The following is a 23,166-nucleotide window of genomic DNA, read 5'->3' on the forward strand; positions in this document are numbered from 1 at the left end:
CACAAATAAATGTTATTTTTAAAACCTTAAAAAAATGAAAATTAAATTAAAAAGTTGTAAGTCCCTCTTACAGCTAAGAGGGACTTTAGGTATTATCCAGCCCAAGGCTCTTGTTTTAAATATGAGAAACCAAACCAGAAGGGAAAAAGAAGTTACTCAAGAGAATACCTGTTAAAGCCTCGCAGGTCAGGTGGGGGTCATAGTTTAGTAGAGAAAACTAGGATTGATGAGTGCTAGACCATCGGAGTACCTGAGCCTTTCACAATGATACTTGTTTAATCCTCACAGTCAACCTGGGATTATACTTTCTAGCTCAGTTTCATAGATGATAAAATTCCGACCAGAGAAGTCAAATAACTACCCCAGCGTCACACAGCTAACGTGGAATAGAGCTGAGCTTCCAATACAAGCCTAAATCCCTTTATTCCTATTCTACCTTTAGATAAAGAAAATATTATGAGGTAAGACAAGAAGCAAGTGGCATTTAGCACTGATGCCATTCCTTATTCTTAAATGAGATGTCAGTAACTTGAGAGCATCTGGGAAAAGTCAGGAAGACTTCCAATACAGGCCAAGATCTGGTTTAAACTGCTAAATGAGCCCTTTAAACCTCCAGGTCCCAGCAGCCTTCTAAAAAATGACAAAGTTGAAATAGATGGTCTCAAAATAAATTTGCAAAATGGAACAGGGAAAAGGAATTGAGTAGTGAGTGGCCCAGAATCCTAGAACTCCTTTGCCACTGCCTGGGGCCCAGGCTGTTTCCTTCCCTGAGGTCTGGGTGGAAAGCAGCTGCCAACATAGGAATTGGCAGGCATTTGAGGATGTCACTGATTTGATGAGTCATTTGATAATTGCTTACATAATGCTCACTTACCAGCCCCTCTTGAATTGAAAGCATCAGAACCCTAATCATTAGGAGACTCTACGACCCAAAGCTCATTCCTTGGTGATAGCTTGTTTGCTTAAAAAAAAAAAAAAAAAAAAAAAAACAGATTAAGATATGAATAATAGATTACTCCATTTCATAGAGGCTAAAGGACTTTGAGAGCCCTTTCCTCAGGTTGCAACTTAAATTGGTTTAAGGCCTGTTCTTCACACTCTCATGTAAGACATTCACTTGCTCAGTTTCAGGTTCCAGTTCGGCTCTATCATATTTTACCTACCTTCTCCTACAGCAACAGAAGAACTTATTATAAATGTGACTTCTTGACTGACTAGTAAGGATCCATCCATATTCAATTGCTTTAACAAAACTTCTGCCTTGTCTGGCTATAATAAGATCAAGATAAAAGAGAACATTCCTAAGGGACAAATTACTAAGATTTGGCATCACAAATGTGACTTACATGCCTGTGGTCTATTTTTTTCATGTCAGTATGCCCTGTACCTTGAGAAGACTCCACCCAATTGCAATGCAATGATAAATCTGGGTTAAATAGGCAAAGAAAGGTAATTTTTTTCTAGTGATATTATCAACAATAGCCCACCTAGGGGAGGGAGTGACATGGGACTTATACACCTCAATATTTTGCATCCTCTTTCTGGCCCTTACAAGTCATTATTTATATTTGTTCTTCTAAAAGAGCTATTATTCAAGCTCACCAAGTAGCCTAGCTGAAAAGAGAATTTAGAGGTGGTCACCTCACTTCCAATTTTCCTTCATCATACCTCACGTTATACTGTCTGAGACTGTCTCTCCTTGGTTGCAGTTTACCAGATGTTCTCATCTTGATTTTAATACTGATATGCTAACATTATTGATTAGGTAGAAAATTAAATTGTATGCTTCTGCAATATCTTTATTTTTTAAAGTTCACTGGGCACTTTGTCTGAAGTTTAGTTAAATGTTCCCTTAATTCTAAGTGCACTAGCTGGGACCCCAGTAGAACCTCTGCCTTGGTTTCAACAGTACGAGCTGCTACAAGCTGTACTGGGTCTTCAGTACAGTTTGTACTATTAACAGGCTGTATGTAAATACTGCCACTCCCACTGTCTTCAGATACAGTCACGATGCAGCGGATCTATTTGTGCAGATGATCAGTACAGTTTTCCCTTGGACAGTGATTGTGGTAAAGTACATTCAATGCCTTTTAGACAGTTTATGATGAGCCTGGCAGCTGAGGTTTCCAAACCCCTCAGACCCACTGAGAATTTCCTTGTTTCCCAGGACTCCTGCAGGAGTGTGGTGGCTAAACTGAGCCAGCAGCTCCTGGGCCCCAATTCCATCTCTGGCCAGAGGCCCCCAGGATGTGCATGTACCAAAGGGCTGAGGGAGGAGCACTGACACCCAAGGGAGTATCCCAGAAACCTCGAGATGGGGTCTGGCCCCTGGTCCTCCACAGCGATCCCAGATACCTCCTGAAATCACAGACACACGGTGATGACCCTTTTCACCACCCCTAGGGCGTCTATGGGAGAAGGCAATGGCACCCCACTCCAGTACTCTTGCCTGGAAAATCCCATGGATGGAGGAGCCTGGTAGGCTGCAGTCCATGGGGTCGATAAGAGTCGGACACGACTGAGTGACTTCACTTTCACTTTTCACTTTCATGCATTGGAGAAGGAAATGGCAACCCACTCCAGTGTTCTTGCCTGGAGAATCCCAGGGACGGGGGAGCCTGGTGGGCTGCCGTCTATGGGGTCGCCCAGAGTCGGACACAACTGAAGCGACTTAGCAGCAGCAGCAGCAGGGAGTCTATGGAAGGGCTTCAGGAATTTTATAAACTCTCAATTTATATAAAATGTGTATATATACATTATCCTGGGGAGGGCCGCCACAGTGAAAGTGCAGAGTCCTAACCACTGGACCACCAGGGAACTCCCTGTCATATATATATTTTTTTAAATCTCATCTATGGAAGAGCTCTGTGGAAGTCTCCAAGTAGGTATTACTGGAACAGAGAGACACAGTTAGGCCAGTTCTGTCACAGATGAGCCCTGAACCTCTGAAACCTAGCCATACCCAATGTATGTGATGGGCATCCAGATGCCAAGCTATGAGATGTCCCTGAACTTGTAGAGACTCTTAATGATCATCCCAAGTATGGTCTGGTCCTTGAAGGGACTATTTGCCCCTGGATATCAAAGAGACAAACTCAGAAGAGGAAAAATATAAATGCTCTGAGTCTCCAGCTAGCTACATTCATCAAGGTTCCAAGCCAAGCCTCCAGGACTGACCTCTGGGCACAAAGAGGGGAGTGAGAGCCACTGAAGAGGAGTAGTCATCATCTCAACCTGGCCCTAAGACCCAGGGCCAGAGGGGCTCCCTCCAACTCCTGCAGAAAGGGAGGGCTGGTCGCTACAGCCAGTCACTCTCCCTCATCTAACGCCCAAGGACTTCCCGGATCCTGAAATAATACTGACCCTGCAGAAGGAAGCAAGGCCCACGACTGGCCTAGAAAGCCCACTGGAAAATGCAGTTTGTGTCCTGGCTGGGCACAGCCTAATCTGGAAGCTTCAGACATGGAATATACTTTGAAGCCAAGGGCTCTTTATACTATGGTTCTCAAACTTTATTATGAGTTTAAATGTTTGTTACGTAGTGCAGATCCATAGGCTCAGGGGACTGTGATCCAATACTTCTGGGGTAAAACCCAAATATTTACATTAAAAAAAAAATAAACTAGTAATTGTGATCTCAGGAGTCCATAGAAGGCATACTCTATACCTTTACAAACAGTTTCTCTGGGCTTAAAGGCTTCAGATGTAGAGATGGGGCTAGATCAAGCGAACCCCTTCCCCATCCCCACCACTCCCCTCAACAAAATAAAAGCAGAGGCTTCCAGTTATCTTCTCTGTGCCAGATATTATGCTAAGTCTTCTACATGGATTATTTTATTTAATCCTCGTCACCCTGAAGTTCAGGGAAAGTCAGTCACTTGCCTAAGATCCCTCAGCTCTGAGTACCTGAGCCAGGTTTGGGACCCAGATCTGAATCCAGAGTCTGTTCTTATCCAACAAGCATTACAGTGCCTAATAACCTGATGACTCTGAAGGAAAAGCTATGAAGCCACATCCCTTCCACAGCTGAGTCAGGGGAGAAGGCCATGGGCCACAAAGTAAGGAAGCATCAGTGCAGCAGAGGACAACTGCACAGGCTCAAAGGTCCATAGCTGAGCCAGACAGAAGGAACTAAGGATAAGTTGGGCTGACAAGGTAAGGACTACACTCCTGGAGCGCAAGAGGAACAGAGGACATAGATGAAGAATGTTGGACAAACAGGGCTTCAAAGGAACTGACCGGCCTCAGAGAAATCAACAAAAGTCATGGAAAGTTATGATCAACACAGGCCCAAGGCCCCTGCAGGCCTATGACACCTGCTGGTTAGTACTACATTTTACTGTTCAGTTGAGCGGGAATGTAATGAGTTCTGTGCACTAGAATCAAGACCAACCATGGAGTCCAGGACCTTTTATAGATACTTAGATCTTCATCCTTTAGAGGGGCATAACAATAGGTCCTACCCGAGAGTTACACTCCGTGAGAAGATTTGGATAAAGGTACTAAGCATAATACCAGAAACAAAGAAATTGGACAAGTGTTAGCTGCTGTAATCATTAATTACTATTAAGTATAACTGTACTCATACTCACCAAAAAACCACTATGGCATCTTGTTTATTTGTGAAAGAAAACAAGGTCAAATGTGGTCTCCATGGATTGAGGTTTTCCTCTCTTCAGAGAGAAGTTATTGTTAAGAAGATTTTTTTTGGGGGGGGATGGTTTACAAACAAGAGCAAAAAAATCACATCACCAAATAGATCAACAATTGTTCAAAAATGTTTTAGATTTCCCTTCACCTTTAGTTCTGATGTTAACCAAAAATCAACTTAATCCAACTATTCTACCCAAATCTGTTCTGAGGGAAAAGTGAAACCATGAGGTTCTATGCAACTTTTTCATTCAACAACTACCTTTTTGTGCATCAGAACTGACTCTGTGACTATTAGCTGAATTCCCAATAGTTTTCAATTACCTAATCAGACAACAGATCCAAGCAGGCCAACCAAGAAGACTTGACCCCTGAAATGGAACAAACATATTGCTGAGTATTTCTTTACCATCCAAGTACTCCTAACATTAGAAGAAAATTCCATCCCTGTACCTTGTCACCAGCTGTTTGCTCAGAGTGAAGGAGAACTGATAAGACAGGCTTCCTGAGAAAGAAGCATTTGGATGATGGAAAGGAATGAAGGGGACAGAAGAAACGAAGTCTCCCCTATGAAAGAGGGAAAGAGGGAGAATATTACAGACCAGATTAGGATCAGAGAACAATCAGTGCCTTCGGGGTAAACAAGAAATCATTATGTCTGCTCTGATAAAATGGCACCACCTACCTCTGAGGAGAGAGAATAAATGTAAAGAACAGGACTTTATAAGCAGCTCTCTGCTTCCGTATCCTGTGTTTGGTCAGTTTGAACAAGGCTTTGTCCCCCATTAGTCAGACCTGACGTGACTCCTGGAGATGGTGGGCCAGGACTATCCCTGCCACCCTCAGCAGAAAACACACCCATGACAAACTCTAATTCCTAATTCCTGAACTATTTCAGGTCACGTCATATTGTGGCCACTCAGAAATACAACAAGCTTTGTAAAAAAAGAAAAAATGCATGTTTTAATTCAAGAAATGAAAATTCACATGCAATCCAGAACAGGTGCCAGGAATTTGCTCTAAACAATAAGGTACACGTGCTGTAGAAGGTCAGGCTCCGCAGAATCACTTGGACCAGTGCTTCCTGAGGTGCTCCTTCAGCTGAGGGATGGAAGGCAGCAGCTGCTGGCACTCGTGACAACGGAGGGGCAGCTTCAGGAGCTCGGGCATCCCGTCTCGGATGGTCACCCTGCCAGCCTCTTGCACCATCTCAATCACAGCTGCAAGGGAAAAATGTTCAGAGTCCAGCTACTCTGGAAAGTCAAGATACAAAAATTATCCTTAAATAGAGTAAACTTGAGGTTACATTAACTGTTGGGAAAATATGCTTGGTCAGATTCTAAATCTGAGCAATGGGTTTCGTTTGTTTGATTTTTTGGCAGCACCACACAGCTTGTGAGATCTTAGTTCCCCAATGAGGGACTGAACCCGGGCCCTCAGCAGTGAAAGCATGGAGTTCTAACCACTACACCATCAGGGAGTTCCCTGAGCAATCTATTTCTGAGATAATTACATTCCTTTAGGATACATTCTAAGCAATCCATGTTACTATGTCAAAGGCTTATTATCACAGGGCTTTACCACTAGTTAGCCTATGTCATCATTAACATTCCAGCATACTTAAGTTCCACAGTATACACAATGGAAAATTCTTCCTTTCTACATATAGACAGGCTTCCCCTATTAAGTAGCCACTCTTGACAGAAGGCAGCCACCAAGCTCCTCCCAGTTGCTGGCAAAAGAAAGAAAAAACTATTCAGAGCTTTCAGATCCATGAACTCCAATAATTCTCTGGACAACCTTTTAAGCCCCCCATTGATTTTTTCTGACTCTGATATAACAGCATTCTACATCCCCCAAGAAGGCTGCTCACAGCAAAGTGGCAATCCTACTAAAATCCAAAACAATCCAGTTTCTGTTAATGGGGTTCTCTGTATAGGCAACACAAACTTGTACATGAGTTTTCAAAGCCAAGTTATTATTTAGGGAAACAACTGAATCAAGTATAAGAACAGCTGAGAAACTAAAACAAATGTAAAAATTAAACAATACTGTTTACCTTGTGATTCAAGGAAGTACTCAGTATTGAAAGAATTCCAGTGTTTTTTGTTTTTAAGGCAAGGAGAATCAAAATCCTGGCTGATCACATGGAGGTGTACATGGCTAGTTGAGAGGAAACAAATATTTACAATTAAAGCTAGCATAATCAAAATGCCAAAAAGTAAGAGTATGAATATGCAAAATATTGACAGTGTTTCCACTTAACTCCATTCATTCATCTAGTCACTGAAGAATATTTACTGCTCATGAAGTACCTACTAGGGCCAAGCACTGTTCTAGCACTGGGAATTTAGCAGTGAACAAAATGGGAAAGGCCTATTCCTTATAGAAATTATACTGTAATGAAGGGAGATAAATAATAAGTAAACAAATAAACAAGGAAGATTCAAAATGTTACTGCAACAATGCTAAGAAAAAACAAAACAGGGAGATGGGATAGTGTGCCTAGGGGGTAGAAGCTGTCTCCTTAAGTAGCTAGGATGTTCACAAAAAACCTCTCCCAGGCAGAGATTTGAACTGAGAAAGCAAAGATCTGAAAGAGTTTCAGGGAGTGGAGAGACCACGTGTGAAGGCCCTGGTATGAAAAAGAGCTTGGTGCAACTGAGTGGCAGAAAGAAAATAACGGCCAGAGTGGCTGGAAACAAGGAGCAGGCACTAGGGAGGAGCTGGATCATAACGGGTCTTATAGGTTGACAGAGGGTTTGAATTTTATTCCAATCATACTGAGGAACCACTGAAGGATTTTAACCAGGGGAGTGCTATTATCTGGGCTTCCTAGGTGGTGCTAGTAGTAAAGAAGCCACCTGCCAATGGCAGGAGACATAAGAGATGTGGGTTCGACCCCTGGGTCAGAAAGATCCCCTGGAGGAGGGCATGGCAACCCACTCCAGTATTCTTGCCTGGAGAATCCCATGGACAGAGGAGCCTGGTGGGCTATAGTCCATGAGGTTGCATAGAGTCAGACACAACTGAAGTGACTTGGCACACACACATGTGCTATTATCTGCTTGTTACTTTAAAAGATTACTCTGGCTACTGTGTGGAAAAGGACTGTAGGAAGGGGAAAGATGGATATAGAGAGAAGTTAGGAGGCTGCCACAGCAGTCCAAACCAAAAATAATCATGTTTCAGACAGGAGCTATACAGGTGGAGATGACAAGAAGCAGTCCAATTTTAAATATATTTTGGAACAGAACCAACAGGAACAATTAATGGATTAGATATGGGTTTGGGGAGGTGCCACTTGCTGGGATGAAGAAGCTTAAGGGAAAAACAGGTTTGAGGTAGAAAACCAACAGTTCTCTTTAGGATTTGTTAAACCAAGAAGGATGACTTTCTGTAAAGCTTTGACTCAGAATCAGTAATATTTCACATTCCTCCAATAAATCATCAAAACCAGTACCTTGTGGGAATTTAAAATGGAATACAAGCAGTAACAAATAAACTAACTGTATTACAAATAAAAAGGGAACTACACTGAAGGAGGTCAGGAAGAAAATAATTAACCTAATTAAGTTTGGAAAACAGTATTTTGATTTGATTCTGTAAAGATAAAAAGAACGCTATACAAATACTGTACTCTAGTGAATAAATGTCTTTCTCACGTGAGTGTGGATAAGCAATTCTGCAACTATTTTATGTTTATACTGGGAATGAATACATAAGTGAATTAACTGTAGCTAATGAGAGCCAAATTTCTCACTACTGGAGAAAGAAATCACAAAAAAGGAAAGGGGAAGACAAGAATGAACCTGTGGAACAGGACTGGATCAGAAGTATCAGCATGAACTCACGTTTTTCATACACATGCACAGGTAGGTAAACAGAGAAATAAATAGAGACATGTATGTATCTGTGTGGGTTGGATTCATGCTTCTATTTCCTAGTTCCATCTGCTGAGAGAACCTAGAAGCAAAGACACTCTGGAACCAACCATTTCTCTCTATAGAAACCTCGTGATCTAGTCTTGGTTTATGTCATTCTCCAATAAAAGGAACTATGGCTCTTTGGAGAAGTGGTTCATTCCAGAGCTAGAACAGGAAAAATGTAAGCGCAGAATACCTTGTTACAAAAAGTAAGGGGCCAGAAAAAAAGGATGTGCTCAAAAAATGTTTGGGGCCTGTCAGAGTGATACAGGAACCAACCTAAAGGAATTTCCAATGATCAACGCTGGAACAATATGAGCAAGAAACTAAACAGAGACAGATTAAATTAAAACCTATATAATAAAATAAATATCCATTGAGTCCATACATGTATAGAATACATAATGGAGGAGAAAGAACAACTCTTCCACACAGAAAAATTCTGATTAATAAATTAGAAGGAAGGAGGGAAACATAAAGTTACCATGAAGTAAACACTACCATAATAACTGTTGCAGAAAAGATCCACCAGTAGATGCTAAAGTCACTGGGCCAAAGTCTGAGGAGAAAGAAATTTAGTAGCATAATCTTAGAACATCTCCCCCCAAGATACTGATCAATTACAAGGGAAAAATAGCAACTTTGAGTAGAAAAACCTGGCAGACACCACCTTAATAAAGTGATCAAGGTGAACATCAGGAGCAACAAACTGTCTTGATCGACATCATGCACTCCTTGATATGATGCACTGAGAAGACACAGTATCATTTCTGGGGTATTTTGGCAAAAAAAAAAAAAAAAACCAACCTCAATCTAATCATGAAAAAACATCAAACAAACTGTAATTGAGAGCCATCCCATAAAACAACTAGCCAGTCCTCATCAAAAGTGTCCAGGTCATGAAAACCAGAAAAGGAGGAGGAATTGTCACAGATCAGGGAGACTAAGGCGAGACAACAAATAAACGCAATGTGGGATCCTGGAGCGAAAAAAAAAAAGGAAAGAATAATGGCTGAAATTTGAATAAGGTCTAGAGTTTAATTAGTGGTGATATTATGGAAGATCTTTGTTCTGCTTCATACTTTATATTTTCTAAACTGAAAATATATTACTTTTACAATAGAAAAAATATTTGTTACTTTTTCCTTCCTAGGTTTAACTTATTCAAACTTCTAAAGAGTGATCATAAAAGGATATGTGCCTGACAACTTACTGCTCATTTTGCTTCCCACTCACACCAGTCGCAGCTCTTGCCTTTAGCATTCTCCTTAGCACAACAGCATCCATTATATGAAAAAGGTGTGGACACCACGACTGCTATGTGAAAAAGGTTCTGTGGTCAAGGGCTGTCATCATGAGGTATGCAGCATAAGGGGAATAGGATCATGCGTGACTTTCTGCCCTATAGTTGTGAATAAGGTTTTAACAATTTAAAAATATTTTTTAAATGAGATACAACATACTTCCACCCTGAGACCTAGCAATTCCACTTCTAGGTATTTACACAAGAACAAAAAAATGAAGTATATCCATGATACACACAACATCATGCATGAGTCTCAAAATCTATTACGCTGACCAAAAAAAGCCAGACAGAAAAAGAGTAGACATTGTATGATTTCATTTATATGATGCTCTGGAACAGACAAAACTAATCTAGGCTGAAAAAAACGAGAACAGCACTTGGAGGTTAAGGGGAGGATTAAAGAAAAAGAAGCACAAAAGAACTTCCTGGGAGATGATAGAAAAGTTCTGTGTTCTTTATCTTGATCACAGTCATAGTTACATGGCATACACATTTGTCAAGACTGATTAAACTAAAGATCTTACTGTACATTTTATTGGATGTAAATTATGCCTCGATTTAAAACAAAGAGTATGGATGGGGAAAAAATGTAGCACAAAAATTTCATGTGTTAAAGTGTCCAGTAACCTAAGTCACAATTATCCACCTAATAAAATGTAAAGAATGTTGGGTGGTTAAATAAAACAAAAGAAATTGACACATGTTACAGTATGGATGAACCTTGATGACACTATCCTAAGTGAAACAAGCCAGCCACAAAACAATGGATACTATATAATTCCATTTACATGAGGTACCTGAAGTGAAAGTGAAGGGTAGTCAAGTTCATGAAAACAGAAAGTAGGATGGTGGTTGCAAGGGGCTGGGGGAAAGGGATCTGAGGGGTAGATGAGGAAGATGAAAAAAGGTTCTAGAAATACATGGTGGTGATGGTTGCACAACAATGTGAATTTACTTAATGCAACTGAACTGTTAAAATAGTAAATTTTATATTATGTATATTTTACACCCCCCCAAGAAAAACACCCCAAAATAAAAACTCAGAAATCCCATTAGTCCTCTTATCTTGTTGCTTAACTCAAAAGAATTGAAGATCTGCCTTGCTTGCATTCTTTGAAAAGCATCAATCATTCCTTTCTGAATCCTTCCAGGTATGAGCCAAAGGATAACCGTCTCTACACTTTTTTTCTCATTTTATCTTAAATCTGAGATCTAAGCTGTCATGAAAGAAGTCAGTGATGCTTGTCTCCTTCAAAGCAATGGTCCCTAATCATTTAGAGGGTATTGATACTTCTGAAAAATCTGATAAAAGTCACTTTATTACCGTCAAGTGACAGTTCTTCACTGAAGGTAATAAAGCTGCTTCATCTGGTTTGTAAGTTAGGCTCTCAGAGTTTACATTTGAGAAGAACAAAGAACTGTATGTTATCAAATTATAAGCAGAAGTAGGAACTTAAGGCTTGCAAACAAGTCAGGCAAAAGCATGCAAGTTTCAGCCCACCTGCCTTGGAAACACCCCACCCAATCCCCTGAACCTCAGGGTGACCAGCACACTCAGCAGACCCAGGCTGAATTCATCTGTCTGCCGAGATGGAACCAGAACACACCAGCACTCCCCACAAGGTTTACCTCATGCTGGGAATGGCATGGTAGCCCAATCGGAAGCGGAGTTTGCTGGACCCAGCGAAGTCAGCAATCACTTTCTCTCCAACAGCGTGCATGTGTCTGAGGAGCTCAAGATGTTCTCTGGTCACAGCCTTCAGACTGGAAATGGAGGCCCAAGGTAAGACCAGCCAGTGGAAACGAGCCTTGGGGTATTTATCCTTTATCACCACCACCTGCTCATCTTTGTAAACCTAGCAGAGGGGCACAAGAGAAGGAAACAGACGTCAGCTGGACATCTTGTGTGTGCCAGGTACGGTCAGGTTCACTAACATACTTAACTCCTGCCACAATCCTGTGAAGAGGGTCTTATCCCAATGTTGACAGATGAGCGCACAGAGACTCAGATAAGCTGTGTCATATGCCAGGTCACATAGTTACCAAGTGGGAAGTCTAGAATCCCAACACAGACCTAGCTGACTCCTGTCTGTGTTTTCAGTCACCACAACACACAGAGCACAGAAAAGAGGCACACTGCAAAACAGTTGCTGAGGAACTGATGCAAAGCCCCCAGGTCTGAATTCAAATGCACTCTTCTCCACTCTAGCCCAGCAGACCACACGACTCACACACATGTGTTCCAAGAAGCCCTATCAGATCTTGCCCCCTGTGATCCCAGGATGTCATTTAAGAACTCAGACCCCTCCCAGGATGATGTCTATTAATCCCAGGGCAGCCATAACACCATACAGTATAGTCACCATACAGTGACTATACACTGTCACTAGTGTATATAGTCACCATACAGTAGACATATGGTCTATAGTCACCATACAGTAACTGACACTTTGTCGAAAAGGACTACACTAAGTTTAACACAACATCCCATAATAGTACCCAGAAGTTTAGGAGGGACAATGCAGAGAAGATACTCATTTGAAAAACTTAGCTTTCTCTCTAAAGAATTCCAGTTGTAACTTACTGACAATGAGACAAGCCACTTGATCTCACAAAACAGCCTAATAAAACAAATCTCATTCAGAAAGACTGATCTCCTTGGATTTCATTTGTAGCTCTGTGGAGTGATCATTTACAATGTGAAAAGTATTTTGATGCCAAAATTTATTCTGACCTGCATTTTGGGGTCCTCCATAGAAATCTTCAAGCCTTGACTCCAGTGGCCCAAGGATTCCTAAAACAAACAAAAAAAGACAGTGTACACTGCAAACAAGATGGCTAAATTTGGCATTAGTTAACACTGGATGTCAGCAACGTCCAACCAAACTTGGAAATAAGGTCAGTCTTTAAGAATTAAATTAATCCCTTTACCTCAATCTTTTCCTTTATAAACCATAAGCTATTCCCACTCTCTTCCCATATTCAGAGCTGCATGTCTAGACAGAAGCTGGACACACCAGAATGTGAATTGCATCTTCTTTCCCCTCTCCCACTTCACCTATAGCCTCAGTTTCCACTTTGACATCAGGATGTGAATCACAGGATCTATGAAGTGTGTTGCAATGTTAACCTTGTATAGAGAGACAGATGACTGTCCTATTTTAGTAGCTCAATGTGAAGCACTGTGCCATTTCACCCTACCTTCAAGTTGGCTTACCTCAGGAATTCAAGAGAAAAGTACACAAAGGGATATTCATCCCAATGACTGGTGACATAAACAAGTGACTCTCTCATCATAATAATCCCTCACACGTGTCTGGGCTTGACTGCGTACAAAACAATTAAGCAACATTACATTTTATGTACTCTCCATGCCACCTATCCAGCCAGCACTCTTCCCTCACCTTTTTGATGGATGCATCTTTCTCCTTCTTTGGAGGCACAGAGAGCTGGTGAGGGTTGCTCCCAGGTTCCAGTCCTGTGCTGGGCTCAGCTTCCGGGTCAGCACCCCTTTCTGTAGGATCGCTACTGCCTGACCTCTTTCTCTTCCTGTGTGACTCCAGGCCAGGGCTCTTTGTCTCTTCCTCAAACTCTATAATATACGGATAAAGTTCATTCACCAGGTAGAGGACCTGGCCAGGCTGCAGCTTCACCTCCTGGTCCTTCCCAATTATGACTGAGTCAATGCTGGTGGGATTGACCCCTACCTATGGAATAACCAGAAAATAATTATAATAGCAGTAACATCATTAGTAATATAGCTACTCCTATGTTCACCACTTACTACATGCCCAGTACTATGCTTAATATTCACTTCTGTTATTCTGTCATTTCCACACATGACCAAGGAGCCTTTACTGGCTGGCACAGACACTCTAAAGTCAACAGTGTAAGACAATCATCAAGTAGAACATGGAAGTCCAAGATACAAATAGACATACCTGCTTTACCTTGACATATCCTTTGTTACACTCTGCTTTCAACTGTACTGAAAGAGATTGAAAAAAGGTAAACCCAAATGCCATGAAGAACTAGCAACTTGATCCTATTATCCCTACAAGACAATGAAGCCTCCCTCTAGGAAGCAATGTGACAAGGGTTTTCCTCAAAGACCCATGAGCAAAATCATTCATTATTCAGGGGACTAGGGCTCCAGGTCCTTCCATACAGTACCCAACAGTGTACATGCTCCCTCAACCACTGCTAGTATCTCTATAAGGCAGAGTCACTGAATCCTCACAAGTCTCCCTAATTCAGAGCCCTTGACCCACTCGGGATCATAGGCTCTGAAATCAGGGAATGGAACCCAATTCCCTCACAAGCTCTTATAGCTCAGGATCAAATCAGACTTATCCTATTACATGACATGATCAGAAACCTTCAACAGAGAAAGAGATAAAAGATACATTCCTGGGAAACTGAAGTTCAGCTGGCCTTGGGTAGGAGGAGTGCAGAAACTATTCTAGAAAGAGGACTGCTGGGACAGAACAGTCTGAGCATGTGTGGGAAGAAGTTAACACCAAACATTTGGGTTCAGATATGTGAACAAAAAAAATTCTGGCAAGAGACAGGGAGCAAAGGAAAGACATCCTAGCTTCTCTCCAAGGAGAACAGGCAGTGGATGGGCTGACATACACACCCCTACAGCTGCTCTCATGACAAGGGGGACAGAGAGCAAGAAGCGGTATCTTTTGCCCATTTATATTAACATGTGGGGAAAACTAGAATCACTGCTGCAGACTCCAAGTCTCAAGAATCCCTGTCATGGGGAACACACTGCAGGGGGAGACCTGGTAGCAGTGAGCACGTCTGGAGTTTACAGGTTAAAAAAAAAAAATGAGGCACACAGTAAAGATTCTTCCTAAGGACTTTCATTTCATTAAATTCCAGAAAAGACATTCCAAGAGCCAGGCGCCATCATCTTTTAATGATAGTTCCCTCTGTGTATGGCAAAGTGTAAAGGATGAAACCATCACTTCTCAGACATGGTTTCAACCTAGAAATCCCAGAATTCAGCTGTCTCCCTGCCCAACGAGGAACCTCCCTGGGCAAAGCAGAGCAAGGACTCAGCTCCACCACCGCATAGAACAGGATGGAACCTGCCTGCTCCCAACACTGAATATGAACCCACTTTCGGAGGGTGGAATCAGGAGTGCACAGAGCCCTGTCATCAGCCAAAAGAGCTCAGTTGCTGAGTTTTGATTTGGGGCAGAAAAGGTTTTCATCAGTAGCATTCAGGAAAAGTGCATCTTTGATTATCACTATCTGAAGGAACCAAACACAGTAATCTCCACAATCCTGTGACCAATTACCTTGCTGTCGAGAACACTTCTTGTCGGCGATCTTGGTCTCTGGGCTGCGCCCAACCATGACTGTTTCCAAATGTGGAAGTTTGATTCGCTGGTGCCGGTTGTCCTGTCTCACCAACCAGCACACCCGCATCATTACTCTGAGTGACAAAACACGAGAGAAGCACTGGAAAAACTAGTACATGTCCTCCAGGGCCACACCGCAGCACCATCACATATGCCATTTACCAGCTGCTCATTCTCGAGGCAAGTGGCTTCACCTCACTAGTCTGAATTGCCTCACTTATAAAATGTGATAATAACAGGACTCATGAAGGTGTCATGAGGATTAAAGAAGGCAAAGTGGGTAAAATATTTACTTCTGTGCCTGAATCATGTTATGCAATCAAATATTTGTTATGTTTATTGACATACTCTACATGCTGGACACTAAGCTACCTGCTGAGGATTAAAGAATGATGAAACACTATCCCTATCCTTCAGGGGCCTAGAGTACAACAGGGCAGACTCATATACCAATTATTACAACATAATGCAATGTCTACTATAAGAAGGGAGTAGCCATATGGCCTTAGCCCTTGGAAAGGAACGACTGACTCCTGTAGGGAGTATCAAAAAAAGGCTTCATGGGGAAGGTATATTTACACTTGGTTTTAAAGGACAAGAAGTTTGCCTGACCGAGAACTGAGGACACAAGAACAGAGGATGTTCTCCACAGGAATCAAGGTTTCTAGTCCTTAACTGTCATAACATACTGATGTTGGAACAATACATTGTACTGCCATCTGCCAGAAGATTGTCATAATAAACATACAAACCTACTATTTCTAAAGTGTGATTATAGCACCCTTATTCAATACACAACTTGCAGTGACACTACTACAGGTGCTGATACTTTTGTAAAACAACTTTCATGGTCACATAGAGTTATCAGTAGAAGAGCAAGAGAAGAAATTTGGGAGAGGGAAGAGGCCTGAAGAAAGAGGATGAAGAGGAAAAAGCCAGGAAAAACTGTGAAGGGGACTTACTCCTGACTGCACTGGGGGAATAACAAGGGAGACACCAACCAAGATGTTTAATTTGGAAATACTCATTAACCAAAATGAGGAATACATAGAAGACATAATATGGGGATAAAAGACAAGTGAAGATATGATGATTTCAGATTGAAACACAATTAGATTAAGTTGTCTGTGGAAGATGCTAGAGTCACGCTGGGATATACAGTACAAAGCTCAAAGAAGGGACAGGACTGGGGAGGTAATTTTTTTTTGAGACTACAAAGTGTTTTATTTGGAGTCTTAGGAATTGCAATTCGGGAGACACAGTTTCAAGTAAACCTGAAAGTGTTTCAAGGAAGAGAAAGAATCAGAGGCTTATAAAAGCAAAGGTTGTTAAAGCTGTAATTATGACCAGCTCTGACACAAAAAGGAAATATTTGCCTTTAATTGAATGTATATATTTGCGAGGCATCAATATGTCATAGAATTTAGGGTGAAAGAAGAGGATGAGATCACCCAGGGAGGCAGAGCATGGAACAGAGAGGGACAGGACTAGATCTTTGGGATGCTTCCCTCAGTTCCAGAAGCTTACCGATGCTCAAGCCTCTAATGTCCTCTCTCCGAGAAATGCCTCTCGCAGGCAAGGCAGCACTTAATCAGCCCCTCTGCACAAGCTTTGTATCCAGAGGGAAGGGAAAAGAAACCACATTTTTAAACATCAGAGTTTCATTACCATTTACAAAGATAGGATAATGCTAGTCAGAGTGAGCAAATGAGTGCTGAGAACTTGCAGTCACAGAAACTGGATCAGTCAGGGAAGGCTTCGGAAACTGTGCAGTTGAAAAGGTCAAGAGCCAAGGGGACCATAAGGAAGAAAACGAGTGGGAGTGGACATTCCATTTCAAAAAGCACAAGTGACAGTACAGATTTCAACAGTGACAAGCCATGGGTAAGGGGCAAGCAGACCTTAGTTGGCCAGCCCGGAGGAAGTGCCCCAGAGAGTCACCAAAAAAAGGCAAAGGTGTTGAAAGAACAGGAACTAGGCCATGAGATTTAACAATCCATAGGAGACCACTGCCAGGGTCTGAGTTGCACAGCAAGGTGAAATGACGCTGTGTGTAGGCAGGCTGGAGTGGAGAAATCTAGTCAGCGATCATCAGGAGGCTGTTAACATAACGTGGGCCAGTGTTAGGTCTAAGAGGCAGCTCCTCTGTGAAGAAGCTGATGCAAGAGCATGAAGAGTCAGCTGTAAATCTAAAATCCTTGACCCAGAATGTCAAGTGATGATGGTGCTACAGGCAAACCCCACTTTTAAATGCTATGTGCTCAGAGGGATCTTTGTTTGCACTTGATGGAAACTGATGAATGAGCAGTGAAGCATGTTTTCATTAAACATTGGGAAATAAGTCATGTGGTGACTGACGACTCACAGGAATAATAAAAGGACCCTGGAGAGAGAATAGCTGAAGAGCAAGGACAGGAGGGAATCCAATGGGCAGCTGAGAGCACAGCTGACTTTTGCAGGATAAGAGGAACTCCCCCTCCTGCCCTACAGACACACACTCAGATGCTTCAGTCTCCCTAAAGTTCTGACGTTATAATGCTCCCATTTACTATTCCTTGAGAGGCTGAAGCAGTGACGACACAATGCTTATATAACTAACCTTAAGCAGTATCTTGATCCATTTCAGCCTACAGTTCCAACTTGTAGGAACGAAGTATTTTAGAAAATGGGGAGCACAGAAAGACGGCTGTTCCTGAACTGTCAATATAAACCATCCAGTAAAACACCATAAACTGCAAGCTCTAAGACAGCAAAAGCCTCACTGTATATGATGCAGGTATAATACATCATACCTGCCTTCGAGATGCTCAGAGTCTTGTGGAGGACAGAGATTCAAAAACAAATGCAACAAATGTGAAAAGTATAATGACTGGTCTATGCAAAGGGTCGGAGAAGACAATGGCAACCCAGTACTCTTGCCTGGAAAATCCCATGGACGGAAGAGCCTGGTAGCTGCAGTCCATGGGGTCGCTAACAGTCGGATACGACTGAGCATCTTCACTTTCACGCATTGGAGAAGGAAATGGCAACCCACTCCACTGTTCTTGCCTGGAGAATTCCAGGGATGGGGGAGCCTGGGGGGCTGCCATCTTTGGGGTCACACAGAGTCGGACACGACTGAAGCGACTTAGCAGCAGCAACAGCATGCAAAGGGTGTTATGGGAGCACAAAGCTGGAATACCCAACCTAGCCTTGGAGAAAGGTGTCAAGGAAGGTTTCCTATAAGAGATGGGCCTAAAATGAGGCTTATGTATGAACTGGTTAATTAGGTGAAAGTGGGCAGCCTAATCAGCTGAGGAGCAGGAAGTGGAGGAAGGAATCAAAGAGAAGATTCCACTCAAAAGGAACAGGACAGTGCACACACGTGAAGAAGCAGTTCAGGGCTGCCACAACCTAAAGTATGAGGTCAATACGAGGCTGGAGATGCAGGCAGGTCCAGATGAAGCAGAGCCCTGGGTGATGGGTTGAGAAGCTCAAACTTTAGAAGCTCTAATGGATTTTGCAATTTAGTAAACAATAAATATTTGCTTAATGAAAGAAAAGATAGGATGAACGAAAGCACAGATCTTTAAATATTACTAAGATCTTAAATGATCTTAAATATTACTAAGCAGGACTTTGACTCAGATTTGTTTTCAAGGATCATTTGGGGGAGGATGGTAGGTAGTGTAAAGAATAGTTATGCAGGGAATTGATCTAGAGGCAGGGAAACCAGTTAGAAGGCCATCATACTTCAGGTGAAAGAAGGTTCAAAGTAAGACATTAATACAGATGAAAAAAAGAACACAGATTTGAGAAATACTTAGAGGGTAAAATCAACAAGACAGTGATGAATGTGCTAAGAGTAAGTACAGAGAAGACAATATTTGAACAGTCTGTGGGACTAGCAGGCAAAGGTATCGAGCAGGGTAGCCAGAGGTGAGAATGAAACTCAGCAGAGGTCTAAGCTGACACTTTAATTTGGGAGCATACATGAAGGAGTTAAAGCCATGCTAGTTGATGTGCTCATTCAAGCAGTGCGTACAGCATAAAAAGAACAGTGGGCCAAAGTCACAAGCCTTGGAAGCACCCAACATTTTAGATAAGGAGGGAAGACTATCCACAGGAGAAATTACTGGTGAGGGAAGCACTCGGGGGGAAAAAAGCTAAAATGTAAGCTCTTCAAGGGAAGGAGGCACTTTGATGTGTTCATCTGTATCACAATATCACAATAAATGTTTGTTGAATAAATCAGCTTAGTGTACTGTCTTGAAAAGCAAAGGAATAAAGAGTAAAAATATCACCATGTTTTCAGCAAAAGGATCCAGTAATGATCGAAAGTGTTAGTCTCTCAGTCATGTCCGACTCCTTGTGACCCTATTGTGACCAAGCAGCCTCCTCTGTTCATGGAATTCTCCAAGCAAGAATACTGAAATGGGTGGCCATTCCCTTTTCCAGGGGATCTTCCCAACCTAGTAATCGAACCCTGGTCTCCTGCACTGCAGGCAGATTCTTTCGTGTCTGAGCCACCAGGGAAGTGTAATGATTAAAGAATGTATATTTGGTTTGATAATAAATCACTAGTGACTACTGTATAAAACTTTAGGGGAATAATAGATCTGAAAGCTAGACCGCAGAAGGGAATGAGAGGTGAGGAATTGGATACAGAATTTCGAATACTCTTTAAAAAGTCTGGATAAGGAGAAGAGTTACTGTATTCGAGCTAAAGGAAGATGGATCACCAGGAACTTTTTTCTGGCTTGGGGGATAAGGAGCAGGGATCTGAGTAACCTGACCTTGTTTATACATGACTGGGACATAAGGGAAGAAAAGACAAATGAAAGCCAGGTTTCATAGGTGAAAATATAAAAGAAAGGTCAGAAGCAAAGGTAAAGAAATTTGTTTTGATCAAGAGACAGCTCATCATCTGATACTGAAGGAAAGGTATAGATAGGTGGTATCAACCTTGACGAGTGTATGAAGAGAAAGCAAGGGTAGAAATTTGAGGGAAAGCACATCGGATGAACTCAATTTTCTCCCTAAAATAGCAGATAACAACAGAGTAGGGTGTCTGGGCACTTGAGAAACAGCTGAAGACAATCAATATAAATTAGTGGACAACATCCAGACCTCTGAAATCCAACTGCTCGAGTTCAAATCTTCCCTCCACCACTACTCACTGCATAATTTGAGGCCAGTTATTTAAGCTAAGTCTTCATTTCTTCAGCTGGAAAACGATATTAATTATGGCTCTACACCACACTGTTGTCACAAGGGCTAAATTAAGATATAAAAAGTTCAGCATCTGGCAAAAAACCAGCATTTAACACCATTACCACTCTCGTTAATAGTGAAGGTAGGATGAAAACAGGCGCTATAAGGAAATGTTAAAAGATCACCCGACAACACTGCTTGCAACGAAGGTGACAGGGCACAAATGTTCTGTCTCCCTGAAGAGAGTAGTCCTGTCCTCAGTGTTCTAATGGCTCCCGATATATATCAAATTCTCAAAAGGCTCCAAACCTGGACCACATTAATTCCACATGGAAATTATCGCCTTGATTTGTTGAACCGCTATCACTGGTCTGCGTGAGAAAAGGCTTGACTCTTCTGGTCTTCCTACAAGGCCAGCTGTGGATGCTGTGAAGGCCCTCAAGTTCCTCTCAAGGAGCGTTTCTGGAGAAAACAAAGTCCCCAGGCTGCGAAGCCTCCTTGGGTCAGACAGTGCCCACTCTCTAATCTTTCTTCTGCTTGTGTTCTGACTAAGCTAGGTTCAGGTGTCAGGCGCACAGAAGAACCAACGCAAAGTGCAGTGGAGACCAACACGAGCGCCGCCAGCCGCCGAAACACGGCAGGAGGGAAATGGCCAGCCCTGGACCTTAGAGCCCGAGGATGGAGCAACGCCTGCTGGCCTGCCGGGAAAGAGCCGTGAGAGCGTTATTCAGGGAACATTACTCAGGGGTAGCAGCGGACTCGATTGAGGCCCACACTCACGGCTCTCAACACGGCAGGCAGACGAGGTAGGCCGACAACTGCCTTACCTCGAGACGGCTGAGGCCGACAAGCTCACGTTACTCCTCCACTTCCGGCGCTGAAGGATGACGTTGCAAGACAAACTGGAGCGCAACCTGTGACGTTTCCAGTGCCTGTCGGAAGACTGACTGAGGATCTCGCCAGATGCCCGGATAGGGAAGTGCCCGCCCCATTTGTTCCCGAACTGGGCCACAGTCCAAGTTTGGTTCCTGGCAGTTAACCAAAAAACGATGAGTTCTCCCAGTTCCCCTCTATCCGAAAGCCGCTCCCCAGCCATTACCTCTTAATCTCTGAATTGGGAGACACTTCAGGCAGCTATCCTCTCGGTGGCCGCTTCTAGGCAGCCATGCAGCATTTTGATTTTCCCTTCATAAGGAAAGCTCACTACTTTTAAAGCCACCGTTTCCGCTGTAGACAGTACCTGCTTGTGGCATTGTTTTCCCGCACCCTTTTGAAGCTACAATCGGCTTTCCCCTTTTCTGAGTGAGAAAGTTCTGAACGGGCCAGAAGTGGAGAAACCTGCTAAGATTTTTTTTTAATGCTGTCTTCACTGAATGAACTGGCTGAGGGGCTGTCAGGGAGGAGAAAAGCAGGATGTTGGGATGAGATGTTTACTGATTTTTATGACAGTTCCAGGATGTTCCCTAAGAGTCATGAACTGCAAGAATTCAAAGGCATTCTGGCAAATGGAAAAACTGTGTCTCTTTTCGAATATCGTTTCCTTACATAGAGATTTAGTGGTAGGATGAAGATATCAGCTATCAAAACAGAATAGGAGGATCTTCCAGGAAACAAGGGAGAGCTGCCCTTGTTAGCAGAAAAGATGCAGGTTTATATTAAGGTCACACCAGGAAGTGCGGGAGCACAGGGAACAGCTCAGCGACTGCACAGGCCTCGTGGCAGTGGAATGTGGTTCACATTGTCCCAGGTAAAGAGAGGCTGTTCTGGTGACCTGACCAGTTTTGTTGTTCCCTCAGAATTAAGCACTTTCCAAGCATCACAGTGGTAAAGAATCCACCCGCCAATGCAGAAGACGCAACTTTGATCCCTGGTTGGGAAGATCCCCTAGAGAAGGAAAGTGCAACCCACTCCAGTATTCTTGCTTGGAAAATCCCATGGACAGAGGAGCCTGGTGGGCTATAGTCCTTGGGGTAGAAAAGAGTTGGGCATGACTGAGCACCACACTCACACAAAGAATTAAGCTTCTCTTAGCCTCTGCTTCTATAAATACCTGACCTGCCTATGTGTGTCTTGCATTCAAAATTGGATTGAATTACTCTAATTGATCATTCAACATATATTGTGCAAAAATGTCCAGCCTATTAGGTCTAGCCCTTTCTCTATAGCATATTACTGGCCCAAGAAATGCACGGCTTAAGGGTATTTTCAAGGACTCCAGAACCAAAGATTTATCACAAACACATATATAGAAAAATAATAGCAAATAAGCCCGTGGTATTATCTAATGTGTGTGCTGCGTGTGTGCTGGGCTTCCCAGGTGGCGCTAGTGATAAAGAACCCGCCTGCCAAGGCAGGAGACGGTTGGATCCCTGGGTAGGGAAGATCCCCTGGAGAAGGGCATGGCAACCCACTCCAGATTATCTAATACAGTAGCCCTAAAAGTGTAATAATTGGATCAAGAGCAGTAGCCTCAAAACACTTAGGAACTTATTAGAAATGCAAATTCAGTTCTCACACTAGGGTTACTGACTTAGAAACTGCTGGCAGGGCCCAGCAATATGTTTAACAAATCCAGCAGGTTTTCCTAATAGGTGCTTAAATTTGAAATTCACTGATGGATGGCGAAAGCATCAAACCATCAGTTCAGTGGCTCAGTTGTGTCCAATTCTTTGAGACCCTGTGGACTGCAGCATGCCATAACCCACAATAAATGTTT

At 42.6% G+C, this 23,166-nt stretch overlaps 1 protein-coding gene across 4 annotated transcripts; it reads right to left on the bottom strand.

Annotated features, from left to right (window-relative positions):
• Positions 1-5,586: 5,586 nt before the first annotated feature.
• APTX (aprataxin) lies at positions 5,587-21,396 on the bottom strand. 4 transcript variants are annotated; one of them, XM_019966397.2, is made up of 8 exons: positions 21,278-21,396; positions 15,195-15,331; positions 13,824-13,870; positions 13,287-13,589; positions 12,617-12,676; positions 11,512-11,738; positions 6,710-6,813; positions 5,587-5,870 (listed from the first exon to the last, which is right to left on the bottom strand). In XM_019966397.2, the coding sequence occupies exons 2-8, from the start codon at positions 15,325-15,327 to the stop codon at positions 5,716-5,718; spliced, it is 1,029 nt and encodes a 342-aa protein (XP_019821956.2). In that variant the 5' UTR covers positions 15,328-15,331; positions 21,278-21,396; the 3' UTR covers positions 5,587-5,715. The 4 variants fall into 4 exon arrangements, with proteins under 4 accessions (XP_019821956.2, XP_019821959.2, XP_070651077.1 ...); XM_019966400.2 differs by having other exon boundaries at positions 20,760-21,330; XM_019966398.2 differs by having other exon boundaries at positions 5,771-5,903.
• Between the last annotated feature and the right edge of the window lie 1,770 nt (positions 21,397-23,166).

This window comes from Bos indicus, chromosome 8 (genome assembly GCF_029378745.1).
Source record: "Bos indicus isolate NIAB-ARS_2022 breed Sahiwal x Tharparkar chromosome 8, NIAB-ARS_B.indTharparkar_mat_pri_1.0, whole genome shotgun sequence".
Taxonomy (NCBI): Eukaryota; Metazoa; Chordata; class Mammalia; order Artiodactyla; family Bovidae; genus Bos; species Bos indicus.